A 12,872-nucleotide genomic window follows, 5' to 3' on the forward strand; every position below is an offset into this window, starting at 1 on the left:
TTACAATGCCATATGAAGACTACATATGAAAAAGGAGAAACTGACTGAAGAAAAAGACAATCGTAACATAGATATCGTGTTAACAATGATAATAAAATAAAATGAAATAAAATTGTCATGATTAAAAAATATTGGCAATACTGCCAATGATATGACTGACAATGTGTTGTTATTCTGATAAGAATAGCAATAACTATATGATGTGCAAAATCAAAGCTATACTTGGGATGAAATAAAATGAAGATTAAAATGAAAATGAGAAAAGGACAAAAATCAAGTGATTGAAGCAGCACTTATACACCTAAGGAAAAAATGTTGCATACCTTGAAGCAGCGTTAGCATCTTAACAATACAGTACCATAATAATATTATTTATAGTAATTGGGGAGCTAAAACAAAATTCTTTTTATTGTTCGGGAGCTAAAACAAAATTCTTTTTATTGTTCAATGTAAAAAAAAAAATTTTTTTTTACTGTGTGGGACCTTAAGAGCTATTCTAAAATGTATGAGGCAGATCTACATTTTAGACTACGTATTCTCATATGAAGTTTCTTTACATGTGAAAAAAATGCATTATCAAAAAAAGTTATCACACTGCAGTAATATGGAAGTTACTCATCAACTTCTTATGGACACCTACTTGAATAAAAACAATATAAACTACAATGCCAATCTGCTTATTTCTAGTTCAGCTCTGATACAGAACTGATAAAAATACAAGATGGATTGCAACAAAATCACAGTAAATTCACCATCTCTTCAATACCATGCAGGCTGGAATTCTGTCAACACAGGATACAGAAGCTTGCAAATAATAAGTTTCAATTCTATTGATAGTATATAATGAATTTTGCAATGAAACATACAACCTAGTGTGAAGGCACTGTAGCGTTGGCAGTGCCAGTGACCTGAGACACATTCTTAGAATCGAGCGAAATGTATTTGAAAGAAAAAAAAAAAAGTAATAAATGAAAAAAAAAAATGTGAGTGGGAAAGGAAAAATAGAGGATGGTGAGGGAGAGTGAGGGTCAAAGAAAAGTACATGAAGGTAAACTCAGAGGAGAAACATAAAAATGAGGTAAATGAAAAAAAAAGTGTTCATTAAAAATGAAACTAGGGGAAAGGATAAGGGGAAAATTATGAGAGCAGGACAGAAAATGCGAGTTAAGAAAACAAAAACACAAAGGGAAACAAAAGGTGAAGGATAACAAGTGTGGAAAGAATGTGGAGAAGGAAGATAAAAGAGCTATAAATAAAAAAATGAAATGAAGGAGAGAGAGGAAAACAAAGATGAATGAAATGAAACTAATGGGGAAAATGATAGGAAAGGAAAAGTAACTGGAAAAGAAAAGACATGGAAACAAAGAAAATGAGCAAGAGGGAGAAGGAAATCGGGAAATGGGAAATTAGCTGCCAGAGTTGAACACCCTGCTTCTTTACTTGGCTATGAGGAAACTATGCATGATCGTGTAAGAATGTCTAGGGAAACGCGTTTGCTCTCTCTCTCTCTCTCTCTCTCTCTCTCTCTCTCTCTCTCTCTCTCTCTCTCTCTCTCTCTCTCTCTCTCTCTCTCTCTCTCTCTCTCAATATTCAAAATTCATAAAGCCACTATTCCCATAAACAAAATGAGCACATTTTTATCTTCGAAATAAAACTTTTAAGTGAATATGCATTCAAATAATTTAATATTATGGGACTGACTTATGAAGAGTCACAACTAAGAAAAACCAATATGTACTCATGAGTACACACACGCATACCCTGTATGAACATTTCATAAAAAATAATGTACGGCAGTCACAACTGCATTCCATGATCTGGAAGTTGTAAAGTTGGTACTGAATTATATTTTATTTGATTTTTTGAGGGGTGGAGAAAGTAAAGTTTACTAGCATATTTATGGCATTTCATTAATTTTAGCAAATGGAAACTTCCATCTAAAATATAAAACTGAGCCAACAGGAAGAAAACATATGGAAAGTACCACCTATGTTTTACAAAAATGATTTTCAAATGACTAATAAAATAAAAACTTGTTTGGGAAAGACACTTAGGAATTAACTAGTATAGCAAATGAGACAAATAATTGTCCTAAAATTGTACAAAAACCACTAAGTATATTCAAACACAAAAAAACAAAATAAAAAATTGCACTAAAACATCTTCTACTAAGAAGTTAAGATATCCTTTTGTTAAGCACTGGATCTTGATTCTCATTTGGCTGAAAGCAGTTGACGTTACTAGTAACCACATTAGGGAAATTGGATGGGATACAGAAGACGGTATTATGCCATATACAAGATGGATCTGGTTTAACAGACATATCTTTCTAAAGAATCCTTTACAAATTTTATTAAAATCACATCAAATTTACTAAAAGGGCACTATGTTTTTATATTTGAATGAAAGGACAGAATAAACCCCCTAATGGTAATTCATAAAAACTTCACCCATTGACAAATACCCCTCTCTGAAAAAAATGTGAAGTAACTTTCCTTTCCTCTAAGCGATGTTATTATTGACAAGTCTTGATCAACTATAGCATCCCATGTACAATCTGATGTGAAAGCGCGACACACTTTAAAAAACATTATATTGACACTTCACTCCCATGATTATTTTTGGAGAATCTACTGTTGCCCCTAACTTAGCCTAACTTCCTTCTATGCCATACTGTTGCTGAATAATTCCTAGTGTTCACATATTTTCTTTTTTTGACATGAAGAAATTCGAAGGGAGACATCCTCATGTCTATAATCATATATGGGCTGATTTGTGACTTTTGTAAAACTGAAAAAGTGTCTGACACAAGAAATGGAGTGAATGATCACTTACAATGACTGGGAATCATCCTGGCCAATGTTCTTTAAGGCCCAGGAATACTGGAACTTAACTATACCAATGCTAGTTACATGTTTTCCAGATGGATTAGTGCTTCTTATTGAACATGGTTATCTGTTCAAAACATAAGGTAAGATTACCCTCATGCAGTAAGTCCCATGAAAATTGGCAAGATGATCTAGCATGGTCACTAAAGAGAATAAAGAATTGATGAGATCTACATAGAAATAATAGCTCTATATTACAACTGCGAATAAAAAAACTCGCGTTGTAAAGGACACATTAGTTTGAACAAAATGTTGGGATATCATTATATAGGATGTATCTGTGGTGTCATCTGTTGGATGGATGGAAAGAAATGTTACAAGACTGCTGGTATCTGCAACATTTCTTAATTTCTTAGAAATCCCCAAGTAGCATTTGATCAGAGGCAGAGGGAAGTTGTTGATTAAGATGCCCTTATGTCAGCACAGGCGAAGTAAAAGTAGTACAGTGAATTATAGCATGAGGCAGAAAAACAGGCCATCCTTGTTAACAGTTCAGTTCTTTTTGAACTTCTATACTTTATAAGAGGTTGCAATACAATAAGTACTATTATTTACTCAAACAGCAGGGTAATCAAACTGAAAGCTGGCATTTAAAAAAAAAAATACCTGGGAAGTATATACTCATTCCTATTTGGAAACAAAATGATGAGTGCTCTCTCTTTGTCAAACACAACAAAAACTCCTTCTTTCATTCCTTTTATGATACATCAAGTTATCAAATGCACAAGTAGAAAAGGCATATCATTTTCATAATTACATTTTTAATTACATCACGAGATAACAGAGAAAGCGAGACCTTACCCTGAGAAATTCTGGTAATTTAGACAGACAAATAAAGCCTTAAAAAGTTTTTTGGTGTCTTTTCTCTAAGAAACATTAAACTTGCCCACAATGTTACTCTTTTTGTAAATTACTTAAATATTTGGGGGGGGACAATGCAGAAGTTTGAAGATTATAAAATAAAAGACAAAGCCCAATAAATGACAAAATTACATCTGAAATCATAAGGACACATGGATAATGCCTGGAGAAAAAGTGTGAAATAAAAAAGCTCTTGAGGACAATACAACAATGCCTGAACCTAAGGTCTTCTAAATAGCATAAGGATCTTGAAGACAAAATGAATAAAACCTGAAGGTTTTTATAATGACATAAGGATAGTCTGCAAGACTTTACATCTTGCGATATAAAAGATGAAACCTGATATCACACCAAAAAGAAAGTTTGAAGGTTTTTATTTTAAAAGATTGAAACCTCAAGAATTTTAAACTAAACAGGATGATGCCTATAAAGCTTTATACAGAATAATATGAAGCCTTACAAGCTTTACGTCAAAAGGGATGGTACCTGAACATCTAAGGATATATAACGGTTTTATCCCAAGATATTACCACAAGCCTCTTATTTCTCAGTTTCTCAATAAATGCCATGAAGTCTAAAACTTTTAGTTTCCTTCTTTTGAATTGTCACTTGCTTATGCATTACTCATTTTCTGAAATAAAAATGCCTGTTACTTTAACCTTTCAAATAAAACCCCAAAGGCACACAGGTCAGACAATGCACTTCTTTGCCTCATGCGTAACAAGGGCAAGATTCAGAAGAGGAGGAGGAGGGATGATAAGGAAGTAGCAAAATATGGCATAATAAGGAAGTAGCAAAATATGGCATAGCCCTAAACATAACTGACACACCAGATTTGCTTGTAATAAGGAACGACTAAATAAATCTCAGAGAAAGAAGCAGAGAGGGATTATGGGTTATGAAACTTGAATGCATTCTCAGTCAGTTTGCAAGTACTTTAATTTACAATGGTATATCTTTCACTGCCTAATATACACACTAATATAAATCAAACATACACATCAAAGACATATACTAGTATGATAAATAATAATAAGACCTCTCAGATCAAAGTTAACATGACTCATATTTCCATATCAAAGTTAAAATGAACCCATTTCAAATCTTAACATTTAAAATGTGCATTACTCACTTTCAGATCACTTACCCATTCTCAGACCATACCTATCCTGATTTCCTTTCAAACCAATAAAAACTGACTGACAATCATCTCTGGCTTATTGTTAACATGACACTTTTGGATGGAACAACACACATCACACTTCCACATCAATGTCAGATAGGAGACACACTTCCAAATTCAAGTTGCTGTTGCTAATCTTATCAAAGTTGAACCTCACTTTTAGAACACTGCTGTTACTAAGGCTACACGATTTTCACTCTCAGGTCCAAGTCAACATAATTTGTTTTCTGATAAAAGTTAACTTTAGTTTCTGCTTTCTGCTCAGTGTTTGTGACTCACTTTCAGATGACCAATTTCCTATTCAGAAGTTGATTTTGGCTCAATTCCTACACTCACAAACAATAAAAATGTTACAAACCCCCATAACACAGCTGTTCATTCAAAATATTTCTGTACGAACAAATTCTAAGGATACCTGAAACTTTGTTATAGATGAAAATTAATCATGAAAATATCAAAGATTTCTGTTACCTTAAAAGAGTAAGGAACTCCCAAAGCTCAAAACTTTTTCTCCTCAAGTAAAAACAAAATAAATACAAAAATAAAATACCCAGGTGCATAGCATAAAATATGCAATGTATACTGTACACTTGCTACAGGTGTAATAACAACCAATTCAGTTTTAGCCATAATGCACTGCTGTTTGCATCTGGCACACAAATGGTCTCCATAAAATTATAAAACACTTGCACACACAAACCATACAAAGCCTGAAAAAGAGATTTTAAAAAGCTCCCAGTGGCTTTCAAGAAAGAAGGCAACATCTGTCCTATCCAATTTTTCCTTTTCCTGAAGAAACAACAGATGCATCACAACAATCACATGTAAAGAGGATATAATGTAAACAGTAATTTTTTGTGACAGTACTCTGGTGGCTTTAAGAGGGTTTTCTGATTTACTCTGTCATCAGTGGAGACACAACAACAAAGACTATCATTGAGAAGGTGGTGGGTTCCTTCATTCACACAATGGGAGAAGAATGGTAAGACAGGGGAGATAGTAGTAGACAGAAATTTAAGTCGAAAAGGTCTCAGTAGGAGGAGGTGCAAGTACTCGTAGTAAGAAGAGGGAATCTTGCTGATAGCAACAATAAACAGAGGAAGTCTACATTAGTATAAGGAAGAGGGAACTGTCTGTTATGTAGTACAAGTTACTGACAGTAGTAGCTGTCTCAGGAGGGGCAAGACTGGCTGAATGAGGCATCCCCTGCACCAGCTAAAAAAGGACCCTATTGAAGTTCTTAGAGGATAAGACATAAACAGGCCATCCCAGAAAAAGCATTACTCAGTTAAGCCCAAATACGAATGGGTTGTATAAAGCCCTAGAGATCAAGATACTTCACAATACATATGCCGTGGCATGAGAAAAGAGGAGAGGGAGGGTGTTGGCAATGGAGAGGAGGGAGAAGAGGAGACAATAGGATGTGTACAGTAATACAGAGGCTTTTACATGTTTGGAAAAATGAATTTTTTGGGTTAAAAAGGAAAGCAGCAGACAAAGCATTATCTCTGGCAACATGTAAGTATAAAGCATTGATCGAAGAGAAAACAGGGCTTAATAATACAAATACACTTTATGTTTTGGAAAAGGAATAGCCAAGCAATGGCAGCAGTTTTGGGATAATTGGTAGGGCAGGGAGAAGGATACTGGTGAAAAGATAACGGGTAGTACACAATCCACAAGGGTGGATGAGGTAAGGATCTGAAAGGGGGAGGTGGGTGAGTGGGGTGAGGAGCTCCAAAGGTTAAGAAGGTGCCGGCAGGACAGGTGAAGGAGCAACAAGGTGGCAGCATCTATTAAACACGTGCACACATCATCATCACCATCATCATATCATCACCATCATCAAATCATCATCATAATATTAATGAAACCATCATCACTTACCGTGCAACTGTGCCAGAGCCTGTAGTGTGTTGTTACCGCAGTTCATGAAACCTGGCGGGGCAGAGATAATAATGAAAATAAAAAAGGAGAGAGACAGAGAGACAGAGGGAGATAAAACCTAATATCAAAGAGAATATAAACTGGTGGCTCAGGTGCCTTGTTATCAATTAAACAAACATCTGAAATAGGTTAGAATGAAAATAATAGACTAATACAGTTCTTAATACATAGAAGATCTAGAAAACAAACAGTACTGATGCATGACTTTTGGTGCAAAATTAATTTCGAATCTTTTTTCAGCAATACAGCACTTTCCCAGCATCACTAGAATCATACTTTGTATTATAGATCACATAGATCTATCACTGTTTGACTCTCATATAAAATTATAACTAGTAAACTCATTATCAAGACCTCTGAGGTTCAAGTCTTTACAATAACTGAAAGACTGCTAATCCACCTCTGCTTGAATTTTGTTCTTAAATACATGACCATACTTCATTCAGCTACATTACTTTTATGTGAAAAATGATTTTACAATATAATTTCTCAATCTAGTGAGGATGAGAAAGCACGTGCAAAAAAAAAATCAAATCTGAAAAGACTGAACCTATTTTACTTCTTTGAAATTCCACTGAATCAATGAATGGCACTGTTAAAAAAAAAAAAAAAAAAAAAAGTCCATATTATTGCCTATATAGAGAAAGAGATCTGCCTAGAGGAGGCTGGGGTAGAAATAAATATAAAGAGACATCAAAGAAGGATAAAAGGAAGCCAATGACAAGAAAACGCAACCCAGACACACACGACGAGTTGAAAATGCAGAAATCTAAATAGTAAACTATCTAAATATAATATGTATGTAAATGTATGTCTGTGCATATAATACACACACACACACAGACACACCAATAATGATTCCAGCATATCGCACATCTGTTGACCTAAAGTACAAAAGGGATACACCTAGCTGCCCAGCAGGTTAGAGGATGTGGGATGCTAATTTCAAAATAAGTTAAGGGAAAAAGTGAGCGCAAAGCTACATAGAACAGTGAACGATTATGACACCATTTGCTGATCTAAAACAACTTGAGGCATTTTGGTCTTATGCTTCTAAAAATAATTCACACTAGTCAGTAAAAGATTGATTACATTTACCAAAACACACATCAATCTATCTATGAATGCGTGCGCGCATAGTAATCTTACAAGACGGTTGGAAAAGATATTTTGAATAATTTTCTAATATGAAACCCCATCCCAACAAATTTTTTTGTTATGAATCAAATGACACTTCATCCAACGCCTAATGTGGTCATGCAGAGCAAATGGTCCTCCCACCTAACTTCTTTTTTCCCCTCCTTTCTTGAATTCCCATCGATATCCCTCCCTCACTCACAATCAGCTGGGCAACTGGGTCTTTTCTGTAGTAAAGATTCCAGGAATATCCACATAATATAGTATTCACCGCCTTAACCTCAATGCCACTTCTGAAAATTAGTGATCTTTAAGGGTTTCTTCAGTGCAATGAATTTCTCATTGCAGGAAAAAGTCCAAAAGTCAATAACATAAAGGGATTACAGTGAAATGACTATCACTGTCAACAGTAATAATAAAAATAATAGCTAGGAATCATGAACCAATCTGTCTAGCATGGATGGAGGATTTAATGCTAGGATATTGCACACCTACATTAACAATTGCTGTATAGAGTCAGAGTTCAAAAAAACAAAATAAGCTCTGAATACACTGAAAACTACGAACAACATATCAAAATGTTATGTTGCCAAATTCTGCACCAAGCAGCCAACACTGGTGTTAAATTTGACGTTTGGGCGTGCTCAAGCATGGTGGCATCGTCATAAACTTGTCTTTCTCCGATTTTGCACTAGAAAAGTGTTCATGTGATATACCTTCAAAGGCTGCAAACCAGTCCTTAAATACACTAAGAAAAATCTCAATGAATACTGGTAACCATGACCATGAAGCAAAGAAAGAAGGAAAAATGAAATAAGGCTGAAGGAAATTATTAGTGTTATAATCCTTGAGTTTTAAAATTGGGAAAATTTACACTGCTTTTACATATAGTATGTATGCACTATGTAATATACATATATATATAGGCAAAATTCTTTTAGCCTCTGCAGGTGTTAGCCTTTTGATTCTCAGCAAAAGTCTTGTGGGACACAGGTGATTGCTTTAAGTTCTTTCTAACCCACGCTGCTACCACAGTTGTCCAACCCACTTGTTTAGAGGTCAAAAATAGGTCGCCTTACTTGGTAGGGAAGAATGCTATCCAGCACAAAACTATTTTTGTGGCTCACTGGCTCAGAAGGTGAGAAACCAGGGTTCATTTATAAGGAGTGGAAATGACTTGACCGTCTTTCCTGAAAAACAGACTTGGGCTTTGTTGACTTGAGCTCAAAAGTAGGTGCAGGTGGTTTGCTAACTGTGGTAGGTTGCAGCCAGGGTGAAAATGGCCAGCTCAACAGACTTACTGAGAACTGAAAGGATAAAACTCTATTAAGGAAAAAGGAAACAAGAGCTTGTATGTATGGAAACAACCAGTGAAATTAAAAGAATTAAAAAACTAACCATAAAACCTCAACAAAATTAAGTATTACATGTCAGCAGTGAGAGTGAGAGAGAGAGAGAGAGAGAGAGAGAGAGAGAGAGAGAGAGAGAGAATTTTTCCAAATATATCTAAAACCAGAGGTGTACCTGACGACCACATAAAAAGTAATCCCGAAGGAAGCTGCAATTTAAATTTATGAGAGGTAACTTACATCTCCCAAAAAGAACAACAGAAATAAAGGAAACCTACGTTTTCCAAAAATTACGACAGAACGATTTAAAACATATATATTCACTAGAAAACAACAGAACTTCAACATGAAACAATTCAACTTTAAAAACAGCATAATAAATAATTTGCCAATACTGTCCTAACTTCAAGAAATCTAGAACATTGGAATTTGGCATATACATCTCTCATGAGGAAAACTAGAAAGAAGCATTATATTGCAATACACACAAAATGACATTCCGAAATAGGAAACAAATTCCACTATAAATTACACAGTGAGAGATACAACACATCTCAAGTGGTAAACACTTCAAAAACAAATTGTTCTTAATTCACACATGAGAAAGAATAAATTTTCTACAATATATAAACAAAGAAAGATAACATGTCCATAAATGAATCGATACATCTTCCACGAAAACAACACATCAACGATGAGTAACTAACATTATTTCCAATGCAGAGAGCGCGACATATTATTCCACATGAAATACTTCTGGAAACAACAATACATCATTCAATGGAACACAATATATAATCTTTCAGGAACATTACTTTCCATAAGACAATAAATCTTATACAATATTCATTTTTGTGCTCATACAAGAAACAGTAAACCTACTACACGGGAAAGCATCAAATAAACCCTACTACACGGGAAAGCATCAAATAAACCAAGTGGAACTACTCTCCCTAATGAAATATATATAAAAAAACAAAAGACAACCTCCTACAAAAAAACGCATGGTTTTCCCAGACATAGTAACAACAGTAACATCGTAATTTCCATACTGGAGACTACACATCTTTGGAAAATATAATACAAGAAATCTGACCGGTGAAAAACAAAACGTCATGATCCCTATTAGAAAAATCCTCTCTCTCTCTTTCACCACTCCTCCAGAGATAACAGGGAGCTATAGTAAAGCTTAGACACAATATAATTACTCTTATTGTCTCTGGTGCCCTGTGTTAAAGCGAAATTTCCTCCCAAAAGCAACTGCTATTGTTCAGTGCGGTAAAGAGATGAAAGGATGGACCAAAATTGAGAGAGAGAGAGAGAGAGAGAGAGAGAGAGAGAGAGAGAGAGAGAGAGAGAGAGAGAGAGAGAGAGAGAGAGAGAGAGAGATTTACATTTAAAAAAAAACTACTGTACCTAGGAAAAGCCAATCTTGGTGCAATAGAGGCCAACGTACCAATAGATAGAAATATGAGCCATGTACTAATACTACTATGAGTTCTACTATTACAGCTACTATCTCTAAAACTACGACGACTACTACCACCATATAATACGAGAATTCAAAAATTTCCATCATTCCCATTCAATAATGCATAAAATAAAATTGTTCCAAGAAACTGACAAGTAATAATGGTACTGTTTACCTTTTCAGCACATCCCTTCAATAAGAGAAGAGAATCTAGAACATTGTAACAAGGATGTGCTGAACATTACCAGACTCACCTTGTTTTCCATCCCACTGCATTCACCATCTCACCAACACCACCACCATCATCAACACCAACATCACATCACCACCATCAGCATCGTCCAGCGCTTGGTGTGATGAAGCAACTGCTTGAAAACTGATCACAAAATATGCTTCGGATACAAAAAAAAAAAAAAAAAAAAAAAAGCTTCCAATCATCCAAGCACACACAAATACACACATACACCCACACGAGCTGCCCCTACCGTCCTAAGACACAAAACTTATAAAAGAGAAGAGAAAAAATAAATACAAAAAGAATAAATGAAAAAGATGGCGTTGGGAATGTTAGACTGTGGGCGTGAGGAAGGAAGCACGAAAACTTACCCTTTATGTGGTCTTGCGGATCAGCTCTGATGATGTCGTTGAGACAGTGTTCGAACCCCCTCATGTTGTCCAAGGGACCTGTGCCGTTCCCTAGCCCATTGCGACCGTCCTGCAATTGAATTAAGACCTACATGGAGACTGAGTTGACAGAAAGACATAGGGCAGCTTCATGATTTTTTTGAGAAGCCGTCATGTCGACCATCATTTGGTCTATCTATTACATTTTAGTTTTCTTGAGAGCTACAACTTTTATGTCATAACCAAGTTGGATAGATATCTTTTTTCAATACCTCACTCACACACAAATAGTACATATATATAATTATATATACGTATATAATATATATAGTATATATATATGATATATCTATATATATATATATATATATATATAGTATATATATATAAATATATATATACACATATAATAGTAGTTTGTGATTACAAGGAAAGGAAAAACGCTTACAGAAAAAAAAAGTAAGAACTTACAAGTTAACAGTATAAAAATGCAGCAGTCTAAAACCTTGATCTTAAATGACAAAAGAAAATGGTAATTGAAAATAAGATCAAATAAGCAATAAGTTAAAGTAATATGAAGCACCTGTTGAAAATATATTGGCCTAAAGGTTTCTAGAACAGGGAAAAATACCATCACTGTAGAGTAACAGCTGGCAAAAACATTAAGTTAGCATTTAAATAAAATAGACTATAAATACTTATTGCCCATAAAGAATTATGCCCTTTAGGAGGGTAGTGTATTCGGTGCACTTCATGTCAGGCCTGTACCGAGGGGGGGTGGGGATGGGTGGGGGGGTTTGAATTGCTGAAGTCCATATTTTCAAGTATTTCATCTTGAATATACCTTATATATGCATTAACGCAATAACACTGATAGAAGAAAAGGTCCAGTTTTGGAGGAAAAAAAAAAAAAAAAAAAAAAAAAAAAAAAAAAAAAAAAAGGGAAAAAACAAAAAAAAAAAAAAAAAAAAAAAAAAAAAAGGTGACATGCATGTGGTGCACTGCAGGTATTACTCAAGATTCTTTGCAACTTTGCAACTGCCTCCGCCCCCTAGCTGCAACCCCTTTCATATTCTCTTTCTTCCATCTTACTTTCCACCCTATCCTAAAAATTGATGCCTAGAGCAACTGCGAGGTTTTCCTCCTGTCATACCTTTTAAACCTTCTTACTGTCAATTATTCAAATAAAGAATTATGTATTTTTATTCAATAACTAAAATGCAACAGTTGTAAATCACTGCCACAAAAATATCAATGCTGCACATTTTTAATTTCAAATATTTCTATTTCAGTGCGTTTTTAAAAAGTGTCTTTCCTTTGAACTTCGTTATGCAAATGTTTGGTTTGTTCGATCTGAATATGTCCTCAGGTCAAACAATAAGAGTAATAACAAAGGCAAGATAACTTAACAT

General features: G+C 34.7%; 1 protein-coding gene across 9 annotated transcripts in view; it reads right to left on the reverse strand.

Annotated features, from left to right (window-relative positions):
* LOC135213599 (cytoplasmic polyadenylation element-binding protein 2-like) overlaps nt 1–12,872 on the reverse strand; it is a 133,892-nt gene that overhangs the window by 40,640 nt on the left and 80,380 nt on the right. For 6 of the 9 annotated variants that reach the window (XM_064247612.1, XM_064247614.1, XM_064247611.1 and 3 more), the window contains 2 exons: nt 11,443–11,551; nt 6,820–6,870 (listed from right to left, as the gene is read on the reverse strand). In XM_064247612.1, coding sequence (XP_064103682.1) covers nt 6,820–6,870; nt 11,443–11,551 — 160 coding nt within the window. The remainder of the gene's footprint in view (nt 1–6,819; nt 6,871–11,442; nt 11,552–12,872) is intronic. The other 3 variants (XM_064247617.1, XM_064247615.1, XM_064247618.1) reach the window with 1 other exon arrangement.

The sequence above is a fragment of the Macrobrachium nipponense genome, chromosome 43 (genome assembly GCF_015104395.2).
Source record: "Macrobrachium nipponense isolate FS-2020 chromosome 43, ASM1510439v2, whole genome shotgun sequence".
Classification (NCBI taxonomy): domain Eukaryota; kingdom Metazoa; phylum Arthropoda; class Malacostraca; order Decapoda; family Palaemonidae; genus Macrobrachium; species Macrobrachium nipponense.